We start from the raw sequence: 27,740 nt of genomic DNA on the forward strand, positions 1-27,740 counted from the left end.
ACCTCCCCACTTGTGACTTCAAGAACTATTTGCCTGTTGAATTCACATCTTCAGTAAAGCAGTCAGAGCATGAAGAAGTAGGAAAGAAAAATTAACTTAATTCATGGGATTGTTAAAAGAATTAAAGAGATGATCATACTTAGTGACATTGCCTTGGAAAGGATGCAGTGGTAACAAGGAAGAAGAAAGAAGAATGCCCCTTTTCAGTAGAAATTTGAAAGAGTTTTTTTCCTCCCTTCCTCTTTTGCCAAGTCATTTGTCATTAGGCATAATTTCTATTAATAAAAACAAGGGTCTCAGTTTCATTAGTTATAAACAGAGAAAGGTAATCTGAGGTCCACGTTTGTTTTTTATGATAACATTTTCAAACTTCGGTTTTTGTGAATTACTTTGGGATATTAATTACAGCTTGGTAAAAACTTTATCTTAGCAGCTTATATCTTTTCTTCATCCTACACTGTATCCTTTGACTAAATTTGCACTCAAAGGAAAATTAAATAAAATAGATATCTGTTTTAAAAGCAAACCAATAATTTTCCCCAACCATTAACTAATTCTTTTACTTTTAGACTGTGTATTGAGTAAATCCTAGGTTCCTGGCCTCTTTTCTTTTGCCAGGAACTCTGAAGTTACGATGGCCAAGTTTACTTTCTCTTTAGAATTGGTGATTGCTTGGTGGGATTCCCTCTCTCCCCCAAATCTGGAGTGTCATTACAGGTTTGAGGACACATCTCTGCTGCTTTTGGCATTATAATTGAGAGATTGGACTTGGAGCCTGTCTTCTCCAGGCCACTCATCAAAAGAAGCTGTGCTTCCTTCCTTTCTCTGTCTGGGAAGTCAGGGGTGTTCATTCTCTTAGGCTCCTTGATGATTCTTTTGTAGACCTTGTATACTCTTAGTGATGCTGGTCTGGGTCTAGTGCTCATTTATTTAATTTGGCATGGATGTGTAGGCAGTAGGCTGGGAGATGGGAAGATGAGAGCTGTGTCTCAAATTTTTTAATGTCATTTTTAATTTTAAAGAAGGTTTCTTATGAAATCTAATTCATCAAAATAATCTTTTCTTTGTTTCTGTTAACTTTTGCTGGTCTTTCAGTAGTACTTACAGCAACCCAGGTGCCTTTCCAGAGGTCTGAGTTACCTGACTGAGATGATTTACTCATTCCTTTGTTTGTTCCTCCCCTCTTCTTTTGGTAGGTCGAGCTGATCCAGAGTGTATGCTGGGCCACTTGCTGAGAATACTCTTCAAGAATGATGATTTCATGAATGCAGTAGGTTTGCTTCTTACTTTTCTCCAGAGATTATTATCAACAGATGCTGTACGTTGTTTTTTGTATAAATAATCTGCTTTCTCCTGAGGCCTTGGCAAAGTCGGGAATAGAGTGGGTGGATTTTTTTAATTTGGTATTGGTTCAGTGAAATAAGACTAATCATGGACTTCTTTATTATAAAAGTCCTGCTTGTTGCCAAAGTGTTTTCTCTTTGGTGTGTACTTTGTTTATTTGAATATTGGTGAGGATTCCCAAGGCATCTGTGCTCATTCTGGGGTGAGATAATTTTGAGTTTGGGAATATTAGGAGTTCTCTTGGGTTCCTGAATAGAAATATGAGTGATGTGTGCCGCATAATTCTGCACTGACGCTCTGTGGATATGCACCCAGCATGTGGAGGGAGAGAAAGGTACCTTATTTAACTCAGGTTTGTGGGGGTGGAGTGGTAAATGAGGGTGGAAAAAAAAAGTATGTATTACTCACAGCTCCTGAACATAATAATTGTTCAATAAATTGTGGCTGTTAGGTTTGTTTTTGGAGGTGGAATAGCATGATGCTTGAGAGCATGGGTTTTGGGGTCATGTTTTGGGCTTAAGTGCAGCTCCACTCTTCATTGACATTTTGATCTTCAAGCAACTTAAGCCTCTCCAAGCTTTATTTTCTCCAAGTTTTAGTTCCCTAATCTATAAAATAGGGATGATAGTTCTTACTTTAAAATGTTTTTGTAATCCTTGGATGAAATTAAGCATGAAAAGTGCTTAGTGTAGAACCTCACATGTGAGGGTTCAGTAATTATTAGCTATTATTATCTGTATTATATTAATTCCCAATTTTATTTCTCTATCACTGGTGTCCCTCCAGCTGCCTTCTACACGTTCCCACATGGATATTTCCTATAGGCACCTTGAATTCTGCATATCTAATTGTTTGTCCCACAATCTGTTTCTCTTACTCTCCAACTCAGTAATGGTGTCCTTTCCTAGCTAGCTAGAAGTTACCCTTTATTCCTCTAAGCTTTCTTATTCAGTGAACTTGTAGGTCTTATTGTGCCCTCCCCCTTAACCTTTACAAATCCCTCCACTTCTTTCTTCCCTTGTTTTTAGCTACCACCATCTCTCTTGATACTGCTATAGTCTCTTAATTGGTTTCTCTTCTTGTCTGCCTGGAAATCTTTATCAAATATGAGAAGTAATCATGGCACTCTCTTGCTTAAAATCCACTAGTGGTTTCCCATTGCTCTCAGCATAAATTTTAAATTTCTTATTTTGGTTTATAAACCCAATCTGTCATGGCCTTTGTTCTCTGTTTTCAGTTCTTGACCTTTGGCCCCCCTCTCCTTCCCACTCCTCCTTAGCTATCCCTACTTGTCCTTTGTGTTCTCACTTGGAATCCCTTCCTGTCTGAAGCCTTCTCTGATTGCTTTGCAGGGTTGTGTGGCCTCCTGCAGGCTTCTGTAGCATCCTGTACTTATGATATTTATTTTTCCAACTGTCACTTCTTTTGGATTATGAACCCTTTGATGGTGGGACTATGTCTTATTCACTGTTGTATACCAAGCAATAGAACACAGTGCCACTTAGAGAGCCAGTATTTATTTGATGAGTGCCAAAAGGAAAATTTTACTTTTTTATATGTGTGTGTGTGTATATATAAAATATATATACATACATATACATAACCTAAAACTCAAGTTTTTTCATTAGCCATTGTCAAGAATCAGGGAGGGGTGAGGGGAGGCTTGTCTTGCCCTGTTTTATCCTTCTGAAAGAGGGTATATAAGGATGGGGCTGATTTTTTTTGTGATACCCCTTGAGTTGTTATTTTTGTTTTTGTTTTTTTTATAAATTTATTTTATTGACTGCGTTGGGTCTTTTTTGCTGTGCGGAGCTTTCTTTTAGTTGCGGTGAGTGGGGGCTACTCTTTGTTGTGGTGCACGGGCTCCTCATTGCCGTGGCTTCTCTTGTTGCGGAGCACAGGCTCTAGGCATGTGGGCTTCAGTAGTTGCAGCACATGGGCTCAATAGTTGTGGCTCGCGGGCTCTAAAGCACAGGCTCAGTAGTTGTGGCACACGGGCTTAGTTGCTCCATGGCATGTGGGATCATCCTGGAGCAGGGACCGAACCTGTGTCCCCTGCACTGGCAGGCAGATTCTCAACCACTGCGCCACCTAGGAAGCCCCCCCTTGAGTTTTAATTTCTGTGGTTCTGAGTTGTTTTAGGGGTATTTGTCTTTAAAGTGGAAGAAGAAATTATATGGTATTATCATGGCTCAGCAGGAATATAACTATTTCTAATAATAATAGGTTTAATTAGTAATGTTAGGTTAGTCTTCGTTAATACCTTTAGGCAAGCTATGGGAATATATTAAGGATTTATTAGATGTCATTAATTTGGTTGGGTTGAATTTCAAATGAAAAATATTCCTTCTATTCGTTATAGTTGGTGAATGCATATGTGATGACAAGCCGAGAGCCCCCTTTAAACACTGCAGCTTGCAGACTCCTACTGGACATCATGCCAGGGCTGGAAACTGCCGTCGTCTTTCAAGAAAAGGTACTTACTGAAAAGAAGAGTTATCATTTTATTTTTTAATTGAATGGTGATCTGTTTGATTTTTCTTTGTTAAAATAATTATCGTTTTTTCTTACAGTAGTCTATATTATAGAAATTTAAGAAATTAAGACAAACGAGAAATTTTTAAATAAGTTTTAATGAGTACTTGCTGCTTGGGTGCTATAATCTTTTAAAATCTTACGGTCATGTTTTTAGAATGGATTTATGATCTTATCCAAAGTCTTATTATTTAAAAAAATTTTTTTTTGGAGTGTAGTTGCTTTGCAATGTTGTGTTATTTTCTGCTGTACAGCAAAGTGAATCAGTTATACATATATCCACTCTTTTTTAGATTTCCTTCACATTTAGGTCATCACAGAGCATTGAGTAGAGTTCCCTGTGCTATACAGTAGGTTCTCATTAGTTATCTGTTTTATATATAGTAGTATATATGTCAGTCCCAATCTCCTGATTCATCCCACCCCTCCTTTCCCCCCTTCATAACCATAAGTTTGTTTTCTACATCTGTGACTCTTATTTCTGCTTTCTAGATAAGTTCATCTGTACCATTTTTCATAGATTCCACATATAAGTTGATATTATACGATATTTGTCTTTCTCTTTATGACTTCACTCTGTATGACAATCGCTAGGTCCATCCATGTTGCTGTAGATGGCATTATGTCATTCCTTTTTATGGCTGAGTAATATTCCATTGTATATATGTACCACATCTTCTTTATCCATTCCTCTGTTGATGGACATTTAGGTTGCTTCCATGTTTTGGCTGTTGTAAATAGTGCTGCAGTGAACATCAGGGTGCATGCATCCTTTCGAATTTTGGTTTTCTTCAGGTGTATGCCTAGGAGTGGGATTGCTGAATCATATGGTACCTCTAGTTTTTTAAAGGAACCTCCATACTGTTCTCCATGGTGGCTGTACCAATTTACATTCCCGCCAACAGTGTAGGAGGGTTCCCTTTTCTCCACACCCTCTCAGCATTTATTGTTTGTAGATTTTTTGATGATGGCGATTCTGACTGGTGTGAGGTGATACCTCATTGTAGTTTTGATTTGCATTTCTCTAATAATTCAAAGTCTTACTCTTAATGATGAGTAGTCTTCCCCAGTGATGAAGGACATTTTATTCTAAGGAAGTCTGTCCTATTCTTGGCGGTGTTTAATATTCATTTAGTTAACATTTGAAGGCTGTGCTGTGCTGTGTTTTATGCTATGTACTGGGAATGTTTTGTCAGCAAGATAGGAGCTTACATTTACATATGTGTTTGGAAGAACAGACACAAACTGATATTTTCAAGTAAGGATAAATGCTGTGAAGACCAGAAAATGGTAATTTGATAGTGACTGTGTGTGTTTTTCAGTTGTCAAAAGTTAGTTGCTCTGTTTTTAGAAGTAATGTCTATATTTTTTTTCTTGGCATTAAGAATTTGCAGTGTGAATTAGGTATGCCACATAGCTTTCTTTGCTTTTAAAGATACTAAAAATTTAATCTTCTGAAACTGTCTGGAAGTCTTAGTATAGTTAAATGTATAAATCAAGTGAAAAATCTGGAAACAGATTTTAAGAACATTTTATTACATAATTGTATCACATAATGTATTTTAGAGAGTAACATTGTTATTAATGTTATAGTTTGCAGTATTGTGTAGACTAGATTTAAAAATCTCTAATTAGCTACCACTGGGGGAGACCAAAAAAATCTCCTGTCAAAACTGTTTTAATGTCAGTTCTTTTGAAAAACAGGATGAAAATGCACTTTTGGCACTGTATTTGTTGTATGCAAGGTTTATAGAAGATTACAAATGATTTTACTGTGCTTTGTAGAAGTTTCTGGGTTGTCGTAAGAAAATCATCTCTAGTTTTTTATACTTTCATTGCTGTATGTTTAGAATATAGTGAATACCCTTTGGATGTTGAAACATGAAGGGATATTTTGAATAATAAAGCTTTCTGCAAGAACAGTTTTGTTTGTTAATAACTGATTCCTGTTAAGTTGGGGTAAGTGAATTATTCAGATACTCATGATTAGGTTGGAGATAACATTGCCTTGAATCCAGTGTCCTAGAGTACAGATTACAAATCTCTTTGACCTTGTGAGACTTAACCATTGGATTACATGATGGTCTTTAACTTTCAGAAATATCCTGTGCACGTTTTTTGGTGTGGATCAGTGTTTTATTTCTTTAAAAAACAATTATAGTGTGTAAATTAATGAGACAGAAATCATTATTTTGGGGGATTCCCTGGTGGTCCGGTGGTTAAGATACCACACTTCCACTGCAGGGGACATGGGTTCGATGCTGGTCGAGGAGCTTAGATCCTGTATTCTGCATGGTGTGGCCAAAAAAAAAAAGATATCGTTATTTTTGGACAGATTAGTAACTGGTGTTTCACAAAGCAACAATTAAGACTCATTGCTCTAAGGCTTCCCTGGTGGCACAGTGGTTAAGAATCCACCTGCCGATGCAGGGGACATAGGTTCGATCCCTGGTCTGGGAAGATCCCACATGCCGTGGAGCAACAAAGCCCTTGTGCCACAACTACTGAGCCTGTGCTCTAGAGGCCGTGAGCCACAACTGTTGAGCCCATGTGCCACAACTACTGAAGCCCATGCACCTAGAGCCTGTGCTCCACAACAAGAGAAGCTACATCAATAAGAAGCCCGCCCGCTGCAACAAAGAGTGGCCCCCGCTCTCTGAAACTAGAGAAAGCCCGCATGCAGCAACAAAGACCCAATGTAGCCATAAATAAATAAGTAGATAAATAACTCATTGCTTTAGAACAGTGTTTCTTAAACGTTGTGAACCCATAGTTAAACATTTTACTTTTTTTTTTCCATTGCAACTCTTACATTATATGTATGAAAGAGTTTTCTTGAACATTGTTTACCCCTTTGTGCAATGCATCTTTATAGTTTCTGTTTCATTTCTTTTTCACTTAAGAGCTGGTTGTAAGTTACTGAATTGATTCTGTTTTAGCTGCTATTTAAAAAAAGTTGCTGGCTTGTGCTTTCACAGATGTCGAAATAGCTTCTAGATTTTGTTTTTTCTGTTCATGCTTGCTACTCCTTTTTTTTAAGTTTAAGTATAGTCGATTTACAATGCTGTTAATTTTTGCTGTATAGCAAGGTGACTCAGTTATACACATATATACTTTTTTTTTTAATATTCTTTTCCACTAAAGTTTATTCCAAGAGATTGGATATAGTTCCCTGTGCTATACAGTAGGACCTGTTGTTTATCCATTCTAAATATAATAGTTTGCATCTTCTAACCCTGAACTCCCAGTCCATCCCTTTCCCTTCCCTCAACCCCCTTGGCAGCTGCAAGTCTGTTCTCTCTGTGAGTCTGTTTCTGTTTTGTAGATAGGCTCATTCGTGCCATATTTTAGGTTCCACATGTAAGTGATATCATATGGTATTTGTCTTTCTCTGTCTGACTTCATTTAGTATGATAATCTCTAGTTGTATTCATATTGCTGCAAATATCATTATTTTGTTCTTTTTTATGGCTGAGTAGTATTCCATTGTATATATGTACCACATCTTTATACATTCATCTGTTGATGGGCCTTTAGGTTGTTTCCATGTTTTGGCTATTGTGAATAGTGCTGCTATGAACATAGGGGTGCATATATCTTTTGAATTATAGCTTTGTCTGGGTATATGCCCAGGAGTGGGATTGCTGGAGCATATGGTAACTCTGTTTTAGTTTTTTGAGGAACCTCCATACTGTTTTCTATAGTGGCTTCATCAACTTACATTCCCATCAACAGTGTAGGAGGGTTCCCTTTTCTCCATACCCTCTCCAGCATTTGTTATTTGTAGACTTTAAAATTATGGCCATTCTGTGGCCTTACACACAAGTGTGTGAGGTGGTACCTCATTGTAGTTTTGATTTGCATTTCTGTGTTAGTGAGGTTGAGCATCTTTTCATGTGCCTCCTGGCCATCTATATGTCTTCTTTGGAAAAATGTCTCTTAAGGTCTTCTGCCTGCCTGCCTGCCTGCCTGCCTGCCTGCCTGCCTGCCTGCCTTCCTTCCTTCCTTCCTTCCTTCCTTCCTTTTTCTTTCTTTTTCTCTCTTTCACTCTCTTTCTCTCTCTCTCTTTCTCTCTCTCTTTCTTTCTTTCTCTTTCTTTCTCTTCCTTTTCTCCCTTTTTATTTATTTTGGCTGTGTTGGGTCTCCATTGCTGCACTTGGACTTTCTCTAGTTGTGGGGAGTTGGGGCTACTCTTTGTTGCAGTGCACGAACTTCTCAGTGCAGTGGCTTCTTTTATTCTGGAGCATGGGCTCTAGGCATGCGGGCATCAGTAGTTGCAGCACATGGGCTCAGTAGTTGTGGTACACAGGCTCTAGGGCGCGTGGGCTAAAGTAGTTGTGGTTCGTGGGCTCCAGAGTGCAGGCTCAGTAGTTGTGGCACATGGGCTCCATGGCATGTGGGATCTTCCTGGCCCAGGGATCAAACTCGTGTCTCTTGCATTGGCAGGTGGATTCTTAACCACTGTGCCACCAGGGAAGTCCCCTGCACATTTTTCAATTGGGTTGTTTGTTTTTTTGCTCTTGAGTTGTATGAGCTGTTTATATATTTTGGCGATTAAGCCCTTGTTGGTTGCATCATTTGCAGATATTTTCTCCCATAGGTTGTCTTTTCATGTTTTTTTTTGTTTTGTTTTGCTAATATTTATTTATTTGGCTGTGTCAGGTCTTAGTTGCCATGTGTGGGATCTTCAGTTGTGGCATGTGGAATCTTCAGTTGCAACATGTGAACTCTTAGTTGAGGCATGTGGGATCTAGTTCCCTGACCAGGGATCAAACCTGGGCCCCCTGCATTGGGAATGTGGAGTTTTAGCCACTGGACCACAAGGGAAGTCCCTTGGTTTTTTTTTTTTTTTTCTTAAATGATTTCCTTTGCTGTGCAAAAGCTTTTAAATTTGATTAGTTCCCATTTGTTTATTTTTGTTTTTATTTCTATTGCCTTGGGAGACTGACCTAAGAAAACATTGGTACATTTTATGTCAGAGAATGTTTTGCCTATGCTCTCTTCTAGGAGTTTTATGGTGTCATGTATTATGTTTAAGTTGTTAAGCCATTTTGAGTTTATTTTTTGCGCATGGTGTGAAGGTGTGTCTTAATTTCATTGATTTATGTGCAGCTGTCCAGCTTTCCCAGTACCACTTGCCGAAGAGACTTTTTCCCATTTTATAGGTTTGCCTCTTTTGCCAAAGATTTAATTGACTGTAGGTGTGTGGATTTATTTCTGGGCTCTCTATTCTGTTCCATTGATCTGTATGTCTTTTTTTTTTTGTACTAATACCACATTGTTTTGCTTACTGTAGCTTTGCAATATTGTCTGAAATTTGGGAGCGTTATGCCTCCTGCTTTTTTTTTTTTTTTTTTTTTTTGCTCATGATTGCTTTGGCAATTCTGGGTCTTCTGTTGTTCCATATAAGTTTTTGGATTATTTGTTCTACTTTTGCAAAAAATGTCACGGGAAATTTGATAAGGATCTCATTAAATCTGTAGATTGCTTTGGGTAGTAGTGCCATCTTAACAGTATTAATTCTTCCAATCAAAGAGCATGGGGTATCTTTCCATTTCTTTGAATTCTCTTTAATTTCCTTTATTAATGTTTTATAGTTCTCAGCGTGTAAGTCTTTCACCTCCTTTGTCAGGTTTATTCCTAGGTATTTTATGTTTTTTGGTGTAATTTTAAAAGGTTTTCTTTTTTTTTTTTTTACTCTTCCTTTATGGTATTTCATTGTTAGTGTAAAGAAATTTATACAACTGATTTCTGAAAGTGAATCTTGTATCCTGTTACTTTGCTAAATTCATTGATAAGATCTAGTAGTTTTTGTGTGGAATCCTTAGGGTGTTCTGTATATAGTGTCATGTCATCTGCATATAGTGACGGTTTTAGCTCTTCCTTTCCAATTTGGATGCCTTTTATTTCTTGTTTGATTGGTATGGTTAGGACTTCCAATACTATGTTCAATAGAAGTGGTAAGAGTTGGCATTCTTGTCTTTTTCCAGATTTTAGTGGGAAGGCTTTCAGCTTTTCACCATTACTACATCGGCTGTAGGTTTGTCATAAATGGCTTTTATTATGTTGAAGTATGTTCCCTCTATACTCACTTTGGTGAGAATTTTTATCATGAATGATGTTGAATTTTGTCAAATGCTTTTTCTGCATCTGTTGAGATCAAGTGGTTTTTGACTTTTATTTATGTGATATATTATATTGATTGGTTTGCATATGTTGAGCCATCCTTGTGAACGTAGGGTGAATCCCACTTGGTTGTGGTGTATAATCTTTTTTATGTGTTGTTGGATTCAGTTTGCTAATGTTTTGTTGAGAAGTTTTGCATCTATATTCATCAAAGATATTGGCCTGTAATTTTCTTTTTTGGTGGTATCTTTGTCTGGTTTTGGTATCAGGGCGATGGTGGCTTCATAGAATGTCTTTGGGAATTTCCCCTCCTCTTCAGTCTTTTGGAAGAGTTTGAGAAGGATCGGTATAAGTTCTTCTGTGTATGTTTGGTAGAATTTGGCTGTGAAGCCATCTGGTCCTGGACTTTTGTTTGTGGGGAGTTTTTTAAATTACAGATTCTATTGATATTTCACTTCTATTGATCAGTCTGTTCAAATTATCTATTCTTGATTCAGATTTGGTGGGCTGTATATTTCTAGAAGGTTATCTATTCTAGCTTGTCAAATTTGTTGGCATATAATTGTTCATAGAATTCTCTTATGATTTTTTTGTATTTTTTTGGTGTTGGCTGAGATTTCTGCTTTTTCATTTCCTACTGTGTTTATTTGGGTTCTTTCTCTCTTCTTCTTGGTGAGCCTGGCCAGAGGTTTGTCAGTTTTGTTTACCCTTTCAAAGAACCAGCTCTTGGTTTCTTTCTTTTTTTTTTCCAGTTGTGCTCTGCAGCTTATGGGATTTTAGCCCCCGACCATGGATTGAACCTGGTCCCTCAGCAGTGAAAGTGTGAAATCTTAACCATTGGACCACCATGGAATTCCCTTTCTATTGTTTTTTTATTTTTTTTATTTGTTTACTTTTAAGATTTATTTTTTATTTTTATTTGTTTAGTTTTGACGGCATTGGGTCTTTGTTGCTGCACACAGGCTTTCTCTAGTTGTGAGTAGGGGCTACTCTTTTGTTGCGGTGCACAGGCTTCTCATTGCGGTGAATTCTCTTGTTGCAGAGCATGGACTCTAGGCATGTGGGCTTCAGTAGTTGTGACACATGGGCTCAGTAGTTGTGGTACACAGGCTTAGTTGCTCTGCAGCATGTGTGATCTTCCTGGACCGGGGCTGGAACCCATGTCCCCTGCATTGGCAGGCAGATTCTTAACTACTGTGCTACCAGGGAAGCCCTCTATTGTTTTTTAAACCTATATTTTATTTATTTCCTCCCTGACCTTTATTATTTACTTCCTTCTGCTGACTTTGGGTTTTGTTTGTTCTTTTTCTGATTCTTTTTGGTGGTAGGTTAGGTTGTTTGAGATTTTTCTTGTTTTTTGAAAAAGTCCTGTATCATTATGAACTTCCTTCTAAGAACTGCTTTTGCTGCATCCCATAGATTTTGTGTGGTTGTGTTTTCATTGTTGTTTTTCTTAAGATATTGTTTTAATTTCCTTTTTGATTTCCTTGTTGACCTATTAGGTTTTTAGTAGCATGTTGTTTAGTCTCCATGTAATCATTTTTTTCTCACTTTTCCTGTGGTTGATTTCTAGGTGCATGCCATTTGGTCAGAGAAGATGCTTCGAATAATTTCTGTACTTTTAAATTTATTGAGGTTAGTTTTATGTAAGTGGTCAGTCCTAGAGAGCGTGTTATATGTATACTTGAAAAGAATGTGTATTGTGTTTTTTTTTGGATGTAATGTCCTGAAAACATCAATTAAATCTAACTGTTGTGTCATTTAGGATCTCTGTTGCCTTATTGATTTTCTGTCTAGACGATCTGTCCATTGATGTGAGTGGGGTGTTAAAATCTCCTATTGTATTCTGATCAGTTTCTCCCTTTATGTCTGTTAGTATTTTATGTATTTGGATGCTCCTGTATCTGGTGCATATTTTGCATTCTGGTTGACAAGTGTAAAATCTTCTTCTTGTACTGATCCTTTTACCATTATATAGTGTCCTTCTTTATCTTTCTTTATGGCCTTTGTTTTAAAGTATTTTGTGTGCTGTGAATATTGCAGCTTCTGCTTTCTTGTCATTTCTTTTGCATGAAATATCTTTTTCCATCCCCTCACTTTCAATCTGTGTGTGTCCTTTGCCCTAAGGTGGGTCTTTTGTAGATAGTGTATTGTAGGCTGTTATTTTGTAATCCAGTCTGCCACTCTCTGTCTTTTGATTGGAGCATTTAGTCCATTGATATTTAAGGTAATTATTGATACATATATATTTATTGCCATTTTAAACCTTGTTTTCAAGTTGATTCTATGTTTCTTTTTTGTTCCGTTTTCTTTTTGTGGTTTGATTTCTTTTTTATGCTTGTGTTCTTTTTGGTTTTTGTGAATCTATTGTATGTTTTTGATTTGTGGTTGCCTTGTTTTTCAAGTATGTTAACCCCTTCCTATTTCTGCTTGCTTTAGACTGTTAGTCATATAGGCCCAAACACATTCTAAAAAAAAAGAATCTACATTTTCTTAGTTTCCTTCCCCACATTTTATGATTTTGATGTCCTTTTTTACACCTTCATGTTTACCCTTTTGCTGTTCCTTGTGTTTATCTTAGCTTTCACAGATAGTTGTTTTTCTCATTTCAATCTGTATAGTGGCTAATTTAAGTGATTTACTTTCCAATTGTGATCTCCGTATATCTTCATGCTTCTTTTTTATTTAGAGAAAACCTTTCAATATTTCTTATAAGATAGATTTAGTATTGCTGTATTCTTTTAGTTTTTGCTTGTCAGAGAAATTCTTTATTTCTCTTCCTATTCTAAATAATAATCTTGCTGGGTAGAGCATTCTAGGTTGTAGATTTTTCCCTTTCAAGACTTTGAATATATTTTGCCACCCCCTTCTGGCCTGCTGCGTTTCTACAGAGAAATTCTCTGATAGACTTGTGGGGGTTCCCTTGTAATTAACTCTGTTTTTCTCTTGCTGTCTTAAGAATCCTCTCTTTATCTTTAACTTTTGCCATTTTTTTGTATCATATGTCTTGGTGTAGGTCTGTTTGGGACCCTCTGTGCTTCCTGTATCTGGATATCTGTTTCCTTCTTTAGGTTTGGGAATTTTTCAGCCATAATTTCTTCAAATACATTTTCAATCCCCTTTTCTCTTTCTTCTCCTCCTGGAATCCTTATTATGTGTAATATGGGCATGCTTTATATTATCCCATAGGTCTCTTATATTACATTCATTTAGTTATTTAGATTTATTTATTTCTTTGGCCATGCCGGGTCTTAGTTGTGGCATGCAGGATCTTTGTTGTGGTGTGCAGGATCTTTAGTTGCAGGATGTGGGATCTTTTTAGTTGTGGCATGCGGACTTCTTAGTTGCAGCATGCATGTGGGGTCTAGCTCCCGACCTGGGATGGAACCTGGGCCCCCTACATTGGGAGCACTGGATCTTAACTGCTGGACTACCAGGGAAGTCCCTCATTTTCTGTCTACTCTTTTGATTGGGTAATTTCCATTATTCTGTCTTTCAAGTCACTTATTCTTCTGCATTATTCATTCTGCTGTTCATTGCCTTTAGCTTAGCTTTTTTCCCCGGCAAATGAATTTTCTAATTTTTCTTGGCTCCTCCTTATAGTTTCTAATTTTCTAGTCTCTTTTTACAGTAATCTGCATTTCTGTTGATAGCCTTTCTTAATTCTTTCAGTATTTTCATTGCTTCCTTTTTGAACTTGGTGTCTGTTAGACTGAAGAGGTCTGTTTCATTGTTTGTTCCTTCAGGGGAATTCTCTTGGTCTTTTAACTGGGAGTGGTTCCTCAGCTTCTTCATTTTGCTTATATTTCTCTTACTCTGTGAGTTTAGGGGAAACAGATATCTGCTGTAGCCTTGGAGGGCTATTTATACATGAGAGCATCCCTGCTTGTGTGGGTTTAATATTTTTTGGCCTGAGGGGTGTTTTTGGTTTGGATGCTTGCTGTCTCTTTCCTCAGCACGAGCTGGTCCTTATCCCCTTGTTAGAGGGTGTGCAGGTGTGCGGCCTGGTCATGGGACCCTTGGTAGTGGTGGGCTGCTTGTGCTCCTGGGGAGGTGGGGGCCCAGTCGTGGGACCCTCAGCCAGCCATCCGTCCCTGCCTCTGGGAGTCCAAGATGGCAGCGGTGGCTCGCACCCACCCCTGAAACTTGCGTAGGTAGTGCCCTGCTGCCTGAGAGAGGGTGCAGAGAAAGAAGCTCCTGTGGCAGGCCCACCTCTCTCCTCGTGGGCCTCCCAACAATGGTGCCTTGCCCCTCTGAAGGGCCCAGGCTTCCTCCTGTATTCCCTCCGTTGTAGTGCACCACACCCTAGCCCCCTCAGGTTGTCACCAGCAGCCAGCCCCAGTCCTCTCCCCAGTTCTGAACTATGCAGCACAAGCTTCAGCACCCAGCCCCTGCCCTACCCCACCCCTCCCCCCAGAAGAGTGCGTCTCTGACTGGAGAGTGCCAGGTGGCAGTACCAGCTGTCTATGCAGGTTTCTCTCCATTTTGCCCTCCTCACACTGGTTGTTGCACTCTCTCCTGAGGCTCTGACGCTCCCCCTCTGTCTCAGCTGATCTCCCCTTCGAGGGAACGTCCCAGTGTGTGGAAACCTTTCCTCTTTCACAGCTGCCTCCCAGGTACGCAGATCCTGCCCCATTTCTTTTTTTTCTCTTTTTCTTTTGTCCTACCCAGTTACATGGAGGTTTTCTTGCCCTTTTGGAAGTTAGGTCTTCTGCCAGCGTTCAGTAGATGTTCTGTGAGAATCATTCCACATGTAGATGTATTTTTGATGTATTTGTGGGAGATGGTGAGCTCTGTGTCCTACTCCTCTGCCATCTTTATAGCTCTTTTAAATTTTATTTTTATTTAAAATTATTTGGCTGTATAGTTTCTTCATTATATTAAGTGTGTTATAGTACAGGTTTTTCATACTGTTTAGTTTGTCAGTGTATGCTCTTAATCCAGTCAGATCAGGTCCTTTAGGGTCTTAATTCTTTAAGAGTACTGCTTTAATGTTTTTTTTTTTTCTTTGAGGTTGTCTTAAATTATTGGATGTTGGGTGGGTAAAATCGGAGAGAATGAAATCTCAAAGTGTAACCTTTAAGTCAGCATTTCCAAGATTTTATACTCTGAAACATTAAGATTCCCCTAAAATATTAACAGGTGTTTTATGATGAAAATGTCCATGGCGTCAGTTAGGTAGATGACTAGTATGTATTGAGTGCCAGGCTTGTACCAAGCATTTGATTTGCATTGTATCACTTAATTCTCACAGCATCCCATGAGGTAGGAAGAAAACCATGAGTGTGTGGTATTTCAGAAGCAGAGAGAAAAAAAATGGTTTTAATACAGAAGAGATGAGACCCAAATCTGTCAAGATGACTAACCAGGATAACTTACAGACTCTCCTGTTGCACACAAATACAAATTATGGTAAACTATTATAAACTCTTAGGGAAATCCCTAGGTGCTAGAAATGAAGATGGAACTGTGAAAGTAAAGTGGTAATTGAGGACAAGGACAAAATCTTGGGTGAAGAGTTAGAATAGGGACCTTGACCTCCACATAAAACTGGGACTCCTAAAGGATCTTCATTGAAACAATGGAAAAGAAAAGTATCTGCTTTATGCTGTGGGAATTTGACAGATTTGTCAGTCTCTGACTCCACTCTGAGGTGTTAGGGGCATGTAAGTCTCCTCTGAGAAACTCTGGGTATGGGCCTTATTTGGGTATGTGTTTGAGATTTCTTTTATATGGTTGTTAACCCCAAAGTTAAGATATTAACAACAACAACAAAATTGTTCTGAACCAGTGATATTCCTTGGTTGTCTGGTGAAAGCAAATATAAAACTCCTTTAGTAGGAAAGCTCTCACAGTCCAGGCCACAAGGGATTCTCACAGAAAAAAAACAATTTCCACAAAAAGTGAGTTCACAAAAAAATTACAAAGTATTCCAGCAAATAATCCTCCATGATTAGGAATCAACAGTTAAACAATGATTGGATGTGTTTCCTTTTTGGATTTTTCATTACTAGTGTATAGAAATGCAACTGATTTTTGTGTATTGATTTTATATTCTGCAACTTTGCAGAATTCATTTATTCTAACAGGATGTGTGTGTGTAATCTTTATAGTTTTTTATGTATAAGATCATGTCATTTGTGAACAGAGATAATTTTATTTCTTCCTTTCCAACACAGATGCCTTTAATTTCTTTTTCTTGCCAGTGCTATGTGGAATATAAGTAGTGAAAGCAGACATCCTTGTCTTGTTCTTAATCTTTGGAGAAAGTCTTTCAGTCTTTTATTGTTGAGTGTAGTGTTAGCTGTGATTTTTTTGTAACTGGTCTTTATTATATTGATGAAGTTTCCTTCTATTCTTAATTTATTGTTTTTTAATGAAAGGGATTTTACTTTTGTCAGATTCTTTTTGCATCAGTTGACATGGTCATGTGATTTCTTACTAATTCACAATTAATTCACACTAGTTCTATTAATGTATTGTGTTACATAGGTTGATTTTTGTATTTTGAACAATATTTACCTGGGTGCATCCACTTGGGTCATGGTATATACAATAATCCTCTTACTATGCTGCTGAATTCAGTTGGTAAGTATCTTTTGAGAATTTTTACATCCATATTCATATGGAACGTGTAGTTTTCTTGTACTATCTTTGTCTGGCTTTGGTATCAGGGTAGTGCTGGCTTCATAGAATGGGTTAGGAAGTGTTCCTTCTCATTAATTTTTTGGAGGAGTTAGAGAAGGCTTGGTATTAAGTCCTTAAGTGTTTGGTAGAATTTATCAGTTGAGTGATATGGTCCTAGGTTTTTCTGTTTTGGGAGGTTTTGACAACTGATTCATTCTCCTTACTGGTTTTTCTGTTTCTTCATTAGTCAGTTTTGGTAGATTGTGTTTCTGAATTTGTCCATTTAATCTAAGTTACTCAGTTTGTTGGTGTACAGTTTATAGGGTTCTCCTATAATCACTCCCCACTCCCTTTCATTTTTGGCTGTGCCTTGTTGTAAGAGGTCAGTTCTTAAATTATTAAGACTTGTTTTGTGGCCTAACATATGGCCTGTTTTGGGAAATGTTCCATGTGTACTTGAGAAGAATGTATATTCTACTCTTGTTGGATGGAGTGTTTTCTATATGTCTTTTAGATCTAATTGGTTTTTGGTGGTGGTCAACTCTGTTTCATTATTGATTTTCTATTAGTTGTTCTATCCATTATTGAAAGTTGGGGGTAGGGATTTCCCTGGTGGTGCAGCAGTTAAGAATCTGCCTGCCAGGGGCTTCCTAGGTGGCGCAGTGCTTGAGAATCTGCCTGCCAATGCAGGGGACACGGGTTCGATCCCTGCTCCAGGAAGACCTCACATGCCACGGAGCAACTAAGCCCATGCGCCACAGCTATTGAGCCTGTGCTCTAGAGCCCGTGAGCCACAACTGTTGAGCCCATGTGCCACAACTACCGAAGCCCACACGCCTAGAGCCCACGCTCCACAACAAGAGAAGCCACGGCAATGAGGAACCTGCGCAGCACAATGAAGAGTAGCCCCCACTCACCGCAACTAAAGAAAGCCCACGCACAGCAACAAAGACCCAACACAGCCAATAAATAAATAAATTAAAAAAAAAAAGAATCTGCCTGCCAATGCAGGAATGTGGGTTCCAGCCCTGGTCTGGAAAGATCCCACATGCTGCAGAGCAGCTAAGCCTGTGCTCCACAACTACTGAACCTGTGCTCTAGAGCCCGTGTGCCACAACTAATGAGCCCATGCTCTGTAACTACTGAAGCCCATGCGCCTAGACCCTGTGCTCCACAACAAGAGAAGCCACTGCAATGAGAAGCCTGCACACCACAGCAAAGAGTAGCCCCTGCTCTCCACAATTACAGAAAGCCTGCACTCAACAACGAAGACCCAACACAGCCAATAAATAAAAATTAATTAATTAAAAAAAAAGTTGGGGTAAAAGTTTCTGTTTAGGATGACGAAGTTCTGGAAATAGGTAGTGCTGATGGTTATACAGCATTGTGAATGTACTTAATCCTACTAAATTAAATTGCACACTGAAAAATGGTTAAAAATTACTGAATGTAAAAGAAAGACTCAGAACTCTAAGAAAAGTCTAAGACTATGAAGAAAAATGGTTATTTGGAAAATGAACAGGAACTACTGGAAATAAAAATTATGGTTATTGAATTTTAAAACTTAATAGATGGGACTTCCTAGGTGGCACAGTGGTAAAGAATCCACCTGCCAATGCAGGGGACACGGGTTCGAGCCCTGCCTTGGGAGGATTCCACATGCCGTGGAGCAACTAAGCCCGTGCGCCACAACTATTGAGCCTGTGCTCTAGAGCCCGTGAGCCACAACTACTGAGCCCATGTGCCACAACCATTGAAGCCCACGCGCCTAGGGCCTGTGCTCTACAACAAGAGAAGCCACTACAATGAGGAGCCTGCGCACCACAATGAAGAGTAGCCCCCACTCACAGCAACTAGAGAAAGCCCGTGTGCAGCAGTGAAGACCCAATGCAGCGAATAAAATAAATAAATTAATTAATTAATTAAAAAAAACCTTAATAGATGAGGTAGAGTGAAATTTAGACATAACTAAAGATAGAATGAATAAAGAGGGATATCTGACAGGATAATCAATAATGAAGTTCTTAGAAACGAGAGATGAAAATATGAAAGAAGTTGAGCTATGGAGACTAGAAGTAGAAAATGTTAAATGTATCTAGCGACTTCCCTGGTGGCATAATGGTTAAGAACCCGCCTGCCAGTGCAGGGGACACAGGTTCAAGCCCTGGTCTGGAAAGATTGCACATGCTGTGGAACAACTAAGCCCCTGTGCCTTAACTATTGAGCCTGCACTTTAGAGCCCACGAGCCACAACTCCTGAGCTTGAGTGCTGCAGTTACTGAAGCCCGAGGGCCTAGAGCCTGTGCTCCGCAACAAGAGAAGCCACTGCAATGAGAAGCCCGTGCACCGCAATGAAGAGTAGCCCCTGCTTGCCACAACTAGCGAAAGCCCACCTGCAATGAAAGACCCAGCACAGGCGCCCGCCCCCCCCCCCCGCCCAAAACAAAAGAAAGAAAAAGTATCTAAAAGGAGTTAGAAAAAGAGAATAGAAGGGATTTCCGGTCCAGTGGTTAACATTCTGTGCTTCCACTGCAGGGGGATGCGGGTTTGATCCCTGGTCAGGGAACTAGGATCCTGCATGCTGTGCAGTATTGTTAAACACACACACACACACGGAGAAGAGGATAGAAAGGTAGGATTCAGAGAGATGAGGCTAGGATCTTACAAATAAATGAAAGACGTGAGCACTCAGATTCAGAAAGCCCAATGAAGAATACCAAAGACAAAAAGATTTTAAAAGCAACTAGAGTAAAAAAGATTCCTGCAAATTAACATGTCAAGCTTTGCCACAGCATCAGTAGAGGCCAGATGATAGTGGAAGGTGTCTTCAGAGAAATTCTGTAAACCTAGAAATATTGACCACATGCCGCGGAGCAACTAAGCCGGTGCGCCACAGCTATTGAGCCTGCGCTCTAGAGCCCGTGAGCCACAGCTGTTCAGCCCCCATGCCACAACTACTGAAGCCCGCATGCCTAGAGCCTGTGCTCTGTAACAAGGGAAGCCACCACAATGAGAAGCCTTTGCACCACAACGAAGAGTAGCCCCCCTTCTCTGCAAATAGAGAAAGCCTGCGTGCAGCAGCAAAGACTCAACGCAGCCAAAAAATAAATAAATAAGTTTATTTAAAAAAAAAGTCTGATAGTGGCCAGGTGTTGGTAAAGATGTAGAAAAAAAGAACTATTCAGTGTAGGAAATGTGAATTGTGGTCACTTTGGAAAATAGTTTGACCTCTCGTAAAGTTGAGCAAATACACTTGTAACTTAGTAGTTCTGTTCCTAGGTGTCTACCCTAGGGACATGCTTGCACAAAAATAGGTATGGTTAAGCCAACAAAATAGCAGCAGCAGTAGAATATGGAGGTGAAGAGCATTTGGAGGTGCACTGCCTGGGATAAGACCCCCAACTTTGCCACTTACTAGTTTTGTGACTTTTGGTAAGTTATTTAACCTCCTTGTGACAGTTTTCTCTTCTTTAAATATAGTACTTACCCAGTCATGTAGGGTTGATATGAGGATTAAATAAGTTATCTGTAAAGCCTGTCTTATGTTCAGTGTTATTTGTGACAATTATATGTAACAATGTAGATGAATGTAAAAAACATAATGTTGCATAAAAGAAACAAGTTGCAGAAAAAATACAAATGGCACCACACAGTTTATACAGTTCAAAGCATATAACCTTTAACAAAAGCTTTACAAGAAAATTATTAAAATTAATAATGTAGATACCCTTTGGAGAGGGAGGAGGCAGGTGATATAGGGAGGGACACGTGGGAGGTTTCTGTTTCTTAAACTCAGTGGTAAATCACAGAGGTGATTTTAATGTTTTTGGACTGTACATGTTTATGTATTTTACTTCATAATAAAAACTAATTAAAAATAAGGGTGGGATATGTGGGGTTAAATACATGTTCCGTAGAGGAACAGAGCATTGATAGTGTTAATTGTGCATTGTGAACTTCAAAGAGGGACATAGAATTTTTAGGGCTCCCCACTTGGTCATGGAACCTTTTGGGTCTTAACAGTTAAAGTAGGACTACATTATGTGATTGTTGATCTTTAGCTTGAGTTTTAGTGGATAAATAGCATTCTGTCTCATAGATGCACAGATATTTTATTTAACTAAACCACCTACTGTACACTTAGTTTACTTGGATTTTTTAATCTTATGAGCAATATTGAAATATTTTATTAAAATTTTTTTTTACAAGACTGAAGTCTTTGCTTATGTCTTTAATTATGAAATCTTTTCCCCTGAATTGTATTATTTCATTTCCTTTACTATAGGAAGGAATTGTTGAGAATCTTTTCAAATGGGCCCGAGAGGCTGATCAGCCACTGAGGACATATTCTACTGGTTTGTTAGGAGGTGCTATGGAAAATCAAGACATTGCTGCCAACTACAGGGATGAAAATTCACAGCTGGTAAGGACCATGTTAAAATGATCTTTTGCATAAGATAGGAGTGTATTCACTAATTCTTTATTGCTACCTGAACTTGAATAGGTAGTTCTTACTCATTACCTTGTACTAGAGTATAGCTATGGTTTCAGTATTGCAAGATTACTTTTCATAAAAGTTTTGATTGTACCTTTTTTTTTTTACTTGAAAATAGCTTTTTCATCTTGTCAAGGATCATGATAGTTTGTATCAGATAAATAGTACCATTCCCTTTCCTTTCCCAACATTTGGATTATGAAAAATTTCAAATGTATAGCAAAATATAATTTTACAGCAAACACCTGTATACACACCACTTACATTGATTGTGAACATTTTACTGTACTTATACTTATGATATACCTATCCATCCATTCACCCCTTCACTCCTTTCTATCCATCCACCATTCTTTTTTGTGTGTGTGTGAAGTTTAGAATAAATTGCAGACGTAATCACTCCCTTGTTTTAAAACTAAGCATAATACTACAGTTTAGGATTGGCTCAAAAAATTAGTACTTAAAGGAAAAAGTAAAACATAAGTGGTGAACTTGAAAAATAGATTATGTAATTATGTGTAATGTGGATGACAATATTTAACAGTATATAACTTATGACAGATAAATTTTTAGAAACCTTCATGTTTGATTTTCAAAGACACTTTTTAAAAATTGTGTTTATATCTAGTGTCTGCCCATTCAGGTGTGCTGGTTCAGCCCAGCTTGATCCAGACAGATATGTTGTGAATTAGGTGTTTTATGTACAAATCTTCTGGTTTGGGTTCTCTGGGAAATTTTATGGGGAATGAGACTTTTAGCCATTATTTATTTCATCAAGCTGTAGGAATCAAGTCAACATATGTATCAGATCTTTACTATTACCAGGCGTTGAGATAATTGCATGAGTATCCTTAAGTGGAAGTAAGAATTATGTGAATTGTTTAAATTAAGATGCAGAAGAGACAACCCCTTTTATTCCAATATCTGTTGATAGGTGGCAATAGTGCTTCGAAGACTGAGGGAGCTACAGCTTCAGGAAGTAGCTTTGAGGCAAGAAAACAAGCGTCCTAGCCCACGAAAGCTCTCCTCTGAACCCCTTTTGCCTCTGGATGAAGAAGCTGTGGATATGGACTATGGCGACATGGCTGTAGATGTAGTGGATGGCGAACAAGAGGAAGCTTCTGGAGACATGGAGATCTCCTTTCATCTTGATTCAGGCCACAAGACTAGTAGCAGAGTGAACTCAGCAACCAAACCTGAGGAAGGAGGATTGAGGAAAAACAAGTCAGCAAAACAGGGTGACAGAGAGAGCTTTAGGAAAGCCAAGCAAAAGTTGGGTTTCTCATCATCTGATCCAGATCGCATGTTTGTTGAGCTGTCTAATAGCAGCTGGTCAGAAATGTCCCCCTGGGTGATTGGCACCAATTATACCCTTTATCCTATGACTCCTGCTATTGAGCAGCGACTTATTCTCCAGTATTTGACCCCTTTAGGAGAATATCAGGAGGTAAGCTTATTGGCATTCATACTTTGGGACTATAGTGTTTATTTCTGGGATAGTTTGTGGTGGCATTTTATACATTGATATGTTTTTACTCTAATACAGAAAAGTCTGCCTCAAACTGGTAAAGTCTTATGGAGGTCACTTGTGATAAGGCCTTTTTGATCAAAGTGTGATTGTATGTTTATCTTCATAAAGGAGGAGGAAAGAGGCACCTCATTTCCTTAATCTTCTATCCTCATAAAGGAATAGGAAATACGTGAAAATAAATTCAAATGTTAAGACTTGTTTTCGGTGTTGATTTCAGTTACTTCCCATATTCATGCAACTTGGATCACGGGAGTTGATGATGTTCTATATCGACTTGAAACAGACTAATGATGTCCTGCTTACATTTGAGGCACTCAAGGTAAAGTTCTTAAAAATATTATGTCACTGAGCATTTTATTTACATGGATGTACCTATGTGCTTTGGTATACAGCATCTCTGGATTTTATTGTGCAGGGTGTTTCTATTGCCAGATGTGTCAGTAGTAACAAATGAAAATTTCTTGTTTAGATAGAAGAGATGAGGCTTACCAAGTGCCTCCACAGAAATTCAGGGGTCAGTCCTAGAGGACTGAATGTTAAGGGAGAAAGTGGATCTAGACCTGAGAGTGGCCTCAGTTATTGTTACTGGATGGGAAGAGAAACTGTGTATGGTACGTTGGGTCATACTGCCTTTTAAATATTCTGTCAGCCAACAACATTTTTCTAAATTATTAACTGTATACATATTGTATGATGTTAGATTATCTGGAGTGAACAAAATATAAACAAGAAAATGAGTAAAGAAGTTAAGACATACCCAAATTCAGTAAAGGTAAATGATTTTCTAGGTTGCAAAGGGGCTAATGTAGGAGGGCAGGTATGTCTAGCCCACCACATCCATACCTCTTCATGATAATTATGATAATCTGGAGGGAGAGTGGTTAAGTTAAATGAATAACTAGTTTTGATAATTTGCTGAAGATTGTTCTTTGGGGATATATTGAGGATCAGTTTACAAGAAAGCAGAGTTTTGGATTTTATTAGATGATGAGTCAGTGACTGAGCCAAAGTTAAAACATAGAGCTGATTATGTTAAAAGGATTAAAATGGGAAGGGCAAAAAAAGTCCTTTAGGGAGGCTATATAATAATAAAATGGTTGTAGGATTATGTCATTATGTACAGCAGTATTCTTCATTTCTTACTTTTTCACCTTCATGAAAACCTTTGGTGTTAGGAGGGAATGTTATGGAATCCTAGAGTGTTTTGTTTTTGTTTTTGTTTTTTAAACAAAAGTTGTCTACTTATTTATTTGGTTGCGGCAAGTGGGCTTCTTCATTGTGGCTTGCCAGCTCCTCAGTTCCTTAGTTGCGGCATGCATGTGGGATCTAGTTCCCTGACCAGGAATCAAACCCAGGCCCCCTGCATTGGGAGTGCAGAGCCTTATCCACTGCGCCACCAGGGAAGTCCCTTTTTGTTTTTGTTTTGTTTTTGTCTTTTAAGTGGTATTGGTTTTACTTCTATTTTGAGGGAGTGGTTGTCTACTTCAGAGGAGTCTTTGTATTTAGCAACTTAATATTCTGTGAAGAGATATTTGTTCTAGATTGTTCCACAGTAACGTGTGTCATCTTTGTTTAGCACCTGGCATCTCTCCTGCTCCATAACAAGTTTGCCACAGAATTTGTTGCGCATGGTGGAGTACAGAAATTACTGGAAATTCCTCGTCCTTCTATGGCTGCAACTGGTGTATCCATGTGCTTGTATTACCTGTCCTACAACCAGGATGCCATGGAAAGAGTAAGTCCAGTGCATTCAGATGTATGGGAATGGGATAGGGTGGGGAATACTTGAGTACATTCACAGGAAAACTTTTGGATAAGAAAAAATGAGTAGTTGGATTAGGTTTTAATGAAAGAAGCAAGGAGCATGAATGTCTGATCTTTACTGAGCATTCTAAAAATGTAAAATTCTTTAGAAAAGGTCCTTTTTTTCCCTAATTCTGGGAAACAAACAAACAAAAAACCCAAGATAGATTGGGGTCTTGGAGCCTCTTTTTATTTTTTGCCATTTCTATTACATTAGAATTATTTTCAGGCTCTTTTCAGGTATCCCTTGGTGGACTTATATTTTGCATTTTTGATTCAGTCTATTATAAAAACAATAGATGATGCTTTGTGTATGTTAATGAATAGTTAGTGGTGGAGATAGTAAAATCATTCCAGCTGTTCTCAGGGCTCCAGAGTACCCCCTCTGGTTTTTCTGTTTTTCTAGTTAAGACTTTTTATTTAGTGATTTTTGAAAAAGTGTAAGTGGATGTACATTTGAAAAGAAATGGGTTCCTAGACACCACTAGGGAAGTTCTTGTTATTTCTATGCCTGGAATATTTTTCTGATATTCTATTTGGTGTGGCTTTTCTGGTAGAGTGAAGTTGGTAAATTCTTGCGTGGTGTCTTTATTCATCTTTGCATATTTATTAATAGGTAATATTTTGATTTTAATTTTTTTACTCCTTAAGATGCAGCATTATGCAAGGATATGTAATCTTTTGGGAATAGTAACCTAATCTGTGCGTGTATATACAAAATTAATTGTGGTTAAGATAAAAAAAAGTACCATATTTGCAAATGAAGCAATTGACAAAGGATTAATGTCCAAAAGATACAAACAACTCATACAGCTCAATATCAAAAAAACAAACAACCCAATCAAAAAATGGGCAGAAGACCTTAAATAGATATTTCTCCAAAGAAGACATAAAAATGGCCAACAAACACATGAAAAGATGCTCAACATGACTAATTATTAGAAAAATGCAAGTCAACTACAGAGGTATCACCTCACACTGGTCAGAATGGCCATCATCAAAAAATCTACAAACAGTAAATGCTGGAGAGGGTGTGGAGAAAAAGGAACCCTCATACATTGTTGGTGGGAATGTAAATTGATACAGCCGCTACAGTATGAAGATTCCTTAAAAAACTAAAAATAGAATTACCATATGACCCAGCAATCCCACGACTGGGCATATACCCAGAGAAAACCATAATTCAAAAAAAATACATGCACCCCAGTGTTCATAGCAGCACTATTTACAGTAGGCAGGAAGAACATGGAAACAACCTAAATGTCCATAGGAATGGATAAAGATGTGGTACATATATACAATGGAATATTAGCCATAAAAAGGAATGAAATTTGGGTCATTTGTAGAGACGTGGATGGACCTAGAGAGTGTCATACAGAGTGAAGTAAGTCAGAAAGAGAACAGTGAATATCGTACAGTAACGCATATATGTGGAATCTAGAAAAATGGTATATAGATCATTTTATTTGCAAAGCAGAAATGGGGAGACAGACATAGAGAACAAATGTGTGGATACCAAAGGGGAAAGGGGTGGAGAGGAAGGAATTAAGAGACTGGGATTGACACATAAACATTGTTGATATTATGTATAAAATATACAACTGATGGGAATATACTGTATAGCACAGGGAACTCTATGTAATGCACTCCCTAAATGGAAGGGAAGTCCAAAAGGGAGAGGATATCTGTATGTGTATTGCTGATGCATTGTGTTGTGCAGTGGAGGCTAACACAACATTGTAAAGCAACCATACTCTGATAAAAATTAATGAAGAAAGAAAAAGATAAAAGAAGTACCAAACAAACGTGGGTAATGCTTCAGAATTCATTGTCTGACCTACAGGAGACAACAAAATATGCGTGAACGAGTCAGTGAGTGAATGGATACTAAACTCTTAGACTTTAGTATCAGAAGGCTCAGTTACTTTTGTCAGCCTGGGGAAGTTCCTTATGTCTCTGAGCCACTTCTTCATCTGTTAAGTGAGAATCCTAATATCTATTTAACAGAGGTTGTGAGCATTAAAGGATATAAATACTTGCAAAATTTGACAGTAACTTTAGGTGAAATTTAAATATTTCTCTAAACTTAGGTTGTTTTCAGGCTTGGAATAGGTTGTTATAAAATTTCATTTGTGACTTAAGCTTTAAACTCAGAATGACTTGGCCAGGACTGATTATTTATTTTGCAAGGTATCTATCTACACTGGTGAATTTTTCTTCCCTTTTGAAGGTTCCTTTCCCCCAAATTGTTAAAAAATTATGTTCTATTTCTATTTTTTGCAGGTGTGCATGCATCCCCACAATGTTCTATCTGATGTGGTGAACTACACCCTGTGGTTAATGGAGTGTTCTCACGCCTCAGGATGCTGCCATGCTACCATGTTTTTCTCAATCTGCTTCTCCTTCCGGGCTGTGTTGGAACTCTTTGACCGCTATGATGGTCTTCGTCGTCTGGTGAACTTGGTGAGGTTCTTCAGGGGCTTCTCTTTGTGAGGAGTAGGGGTCCTGCTTGTTGTGGCTCCCTTCAGCGGCATTGAAGAGAGGAAGCTTCTGACTGGAGGAATTTTGCTATTGTTTTTATGGATGAAGTCTTTTTTCCTCCTTCATTCATATGTTTCTCTTCCTCTTAAGGGGTTAGAGGACTATGCCATTGTAGACTTGTCTTTGATATAGTAATCTTACAGGGCGAATTGCCTGATCTTTCTAAAAATAACGGTTTTATGCCTCTATGTCTTTCAACATGATTGAAAGCTATGTAATTTTTCAATATAGATTTAATTGTTTGCTTTCATATGGCTACTCTTAGCATGTTGTATAGACAGATGTACTTTTTTTTTTTTTTAATTTATTTTATTGGCCTTGTTGGGTCTTTTTTTTGCTGTGCGCGGGCTTTCTTTAGTTGCGGTGAATGGGGGCTACTCTTCGTTGCGGTGCGTGGGCTCCTCATTACCGTGGCTTCCCTTGTTGTGGAGCATGGGCTCTAGGCGCGTGGACCTCAGTACCTGCGGCACATGGGCTCAATAGTTGTGGCTCACGGGCTGTAAAGCACAGGCTCAATAGTTGTGGCACACGGGCCTAGTTGCTCTGTGGCATGTGGGATCTTCCAGGAGCAGGGATTGAACCCGTGTCCCCTGCATTGGCAGGCGGATTCTTAACCACTGCGCCACCTAGGAAGCCTGACAGATGTACTTTAATGTTTGTCAATCTTCTTGAGCATAAAAGTTTACCGAAATCTTTCTCCTCCTTTTTTCTTCTTTTACTTTTCCTCTTTGTTCTTCC

At 38.4% G+C, this 27,740-nt stretch overlaps 1 protein-coding gene across 5 annotated transcripts in view; it reads left to right on the forward strand.

The window, feature by feature from the left end:
* Positions 1-27,740, forward strand: part of DCAF1 (DDB1 and CUL4 associated factor 1) — an 81,625-nt gene that overhangs the window by 17,192 nt on the left and 36,693 nt on the right. For all 5 annotated transcript variants that reach the window (XR_009048757.1, XM_057705514.1, XM_057705511.1 and 2 more), the window contains exons 4-10: positions 1,197-1,270; positions 3,707-3,820; positions 20,918-21,055; positions 22,062-22,574; positions 22,876-22,977; positions 24,235-24,393; positions 26,745-26,924. Coding sequence is in view for 4 of the 5 variants with exons in the window: in XM_057705514.1 (XP_057561497.1) it covers positions 1,197-1,270; positions 3,707-3,820; positions 20,918-21,055; positions 22,062-22,574; positions 22,876-22,977; positions 24,235-24,393; positions 26,745-26,924 (1,280 nt within the window). In the remaining variant the exon portion in view is untranslated. The remainder of the gene's footprint in view (positions 1-1,196; positions 1,271-3,706; positions 3,821-20,917; positions 21,056-22,061; positions 22,575-22,875; positions 22,978-24,234; positions 24,394-26,744; positions 26,925-27,740) is intronic.

This window comes from Hippopotamus amphibius, chromosome 13, assembly GCF_030028045.1.
Source record: "Hippopotamus amphibius kiboko isolate mHipAmp2 chromosome 13, mHipAmp2.hap2, whole genome shotgun sequence".
Taxonomy (NCBI): domain Eukaryota; kingdom Metazoa; phylum Chordata; class Mammalia; order Artiodactyla; family Hippopotamidae; genus Hippopotamus; species Hippopotamus amphibius.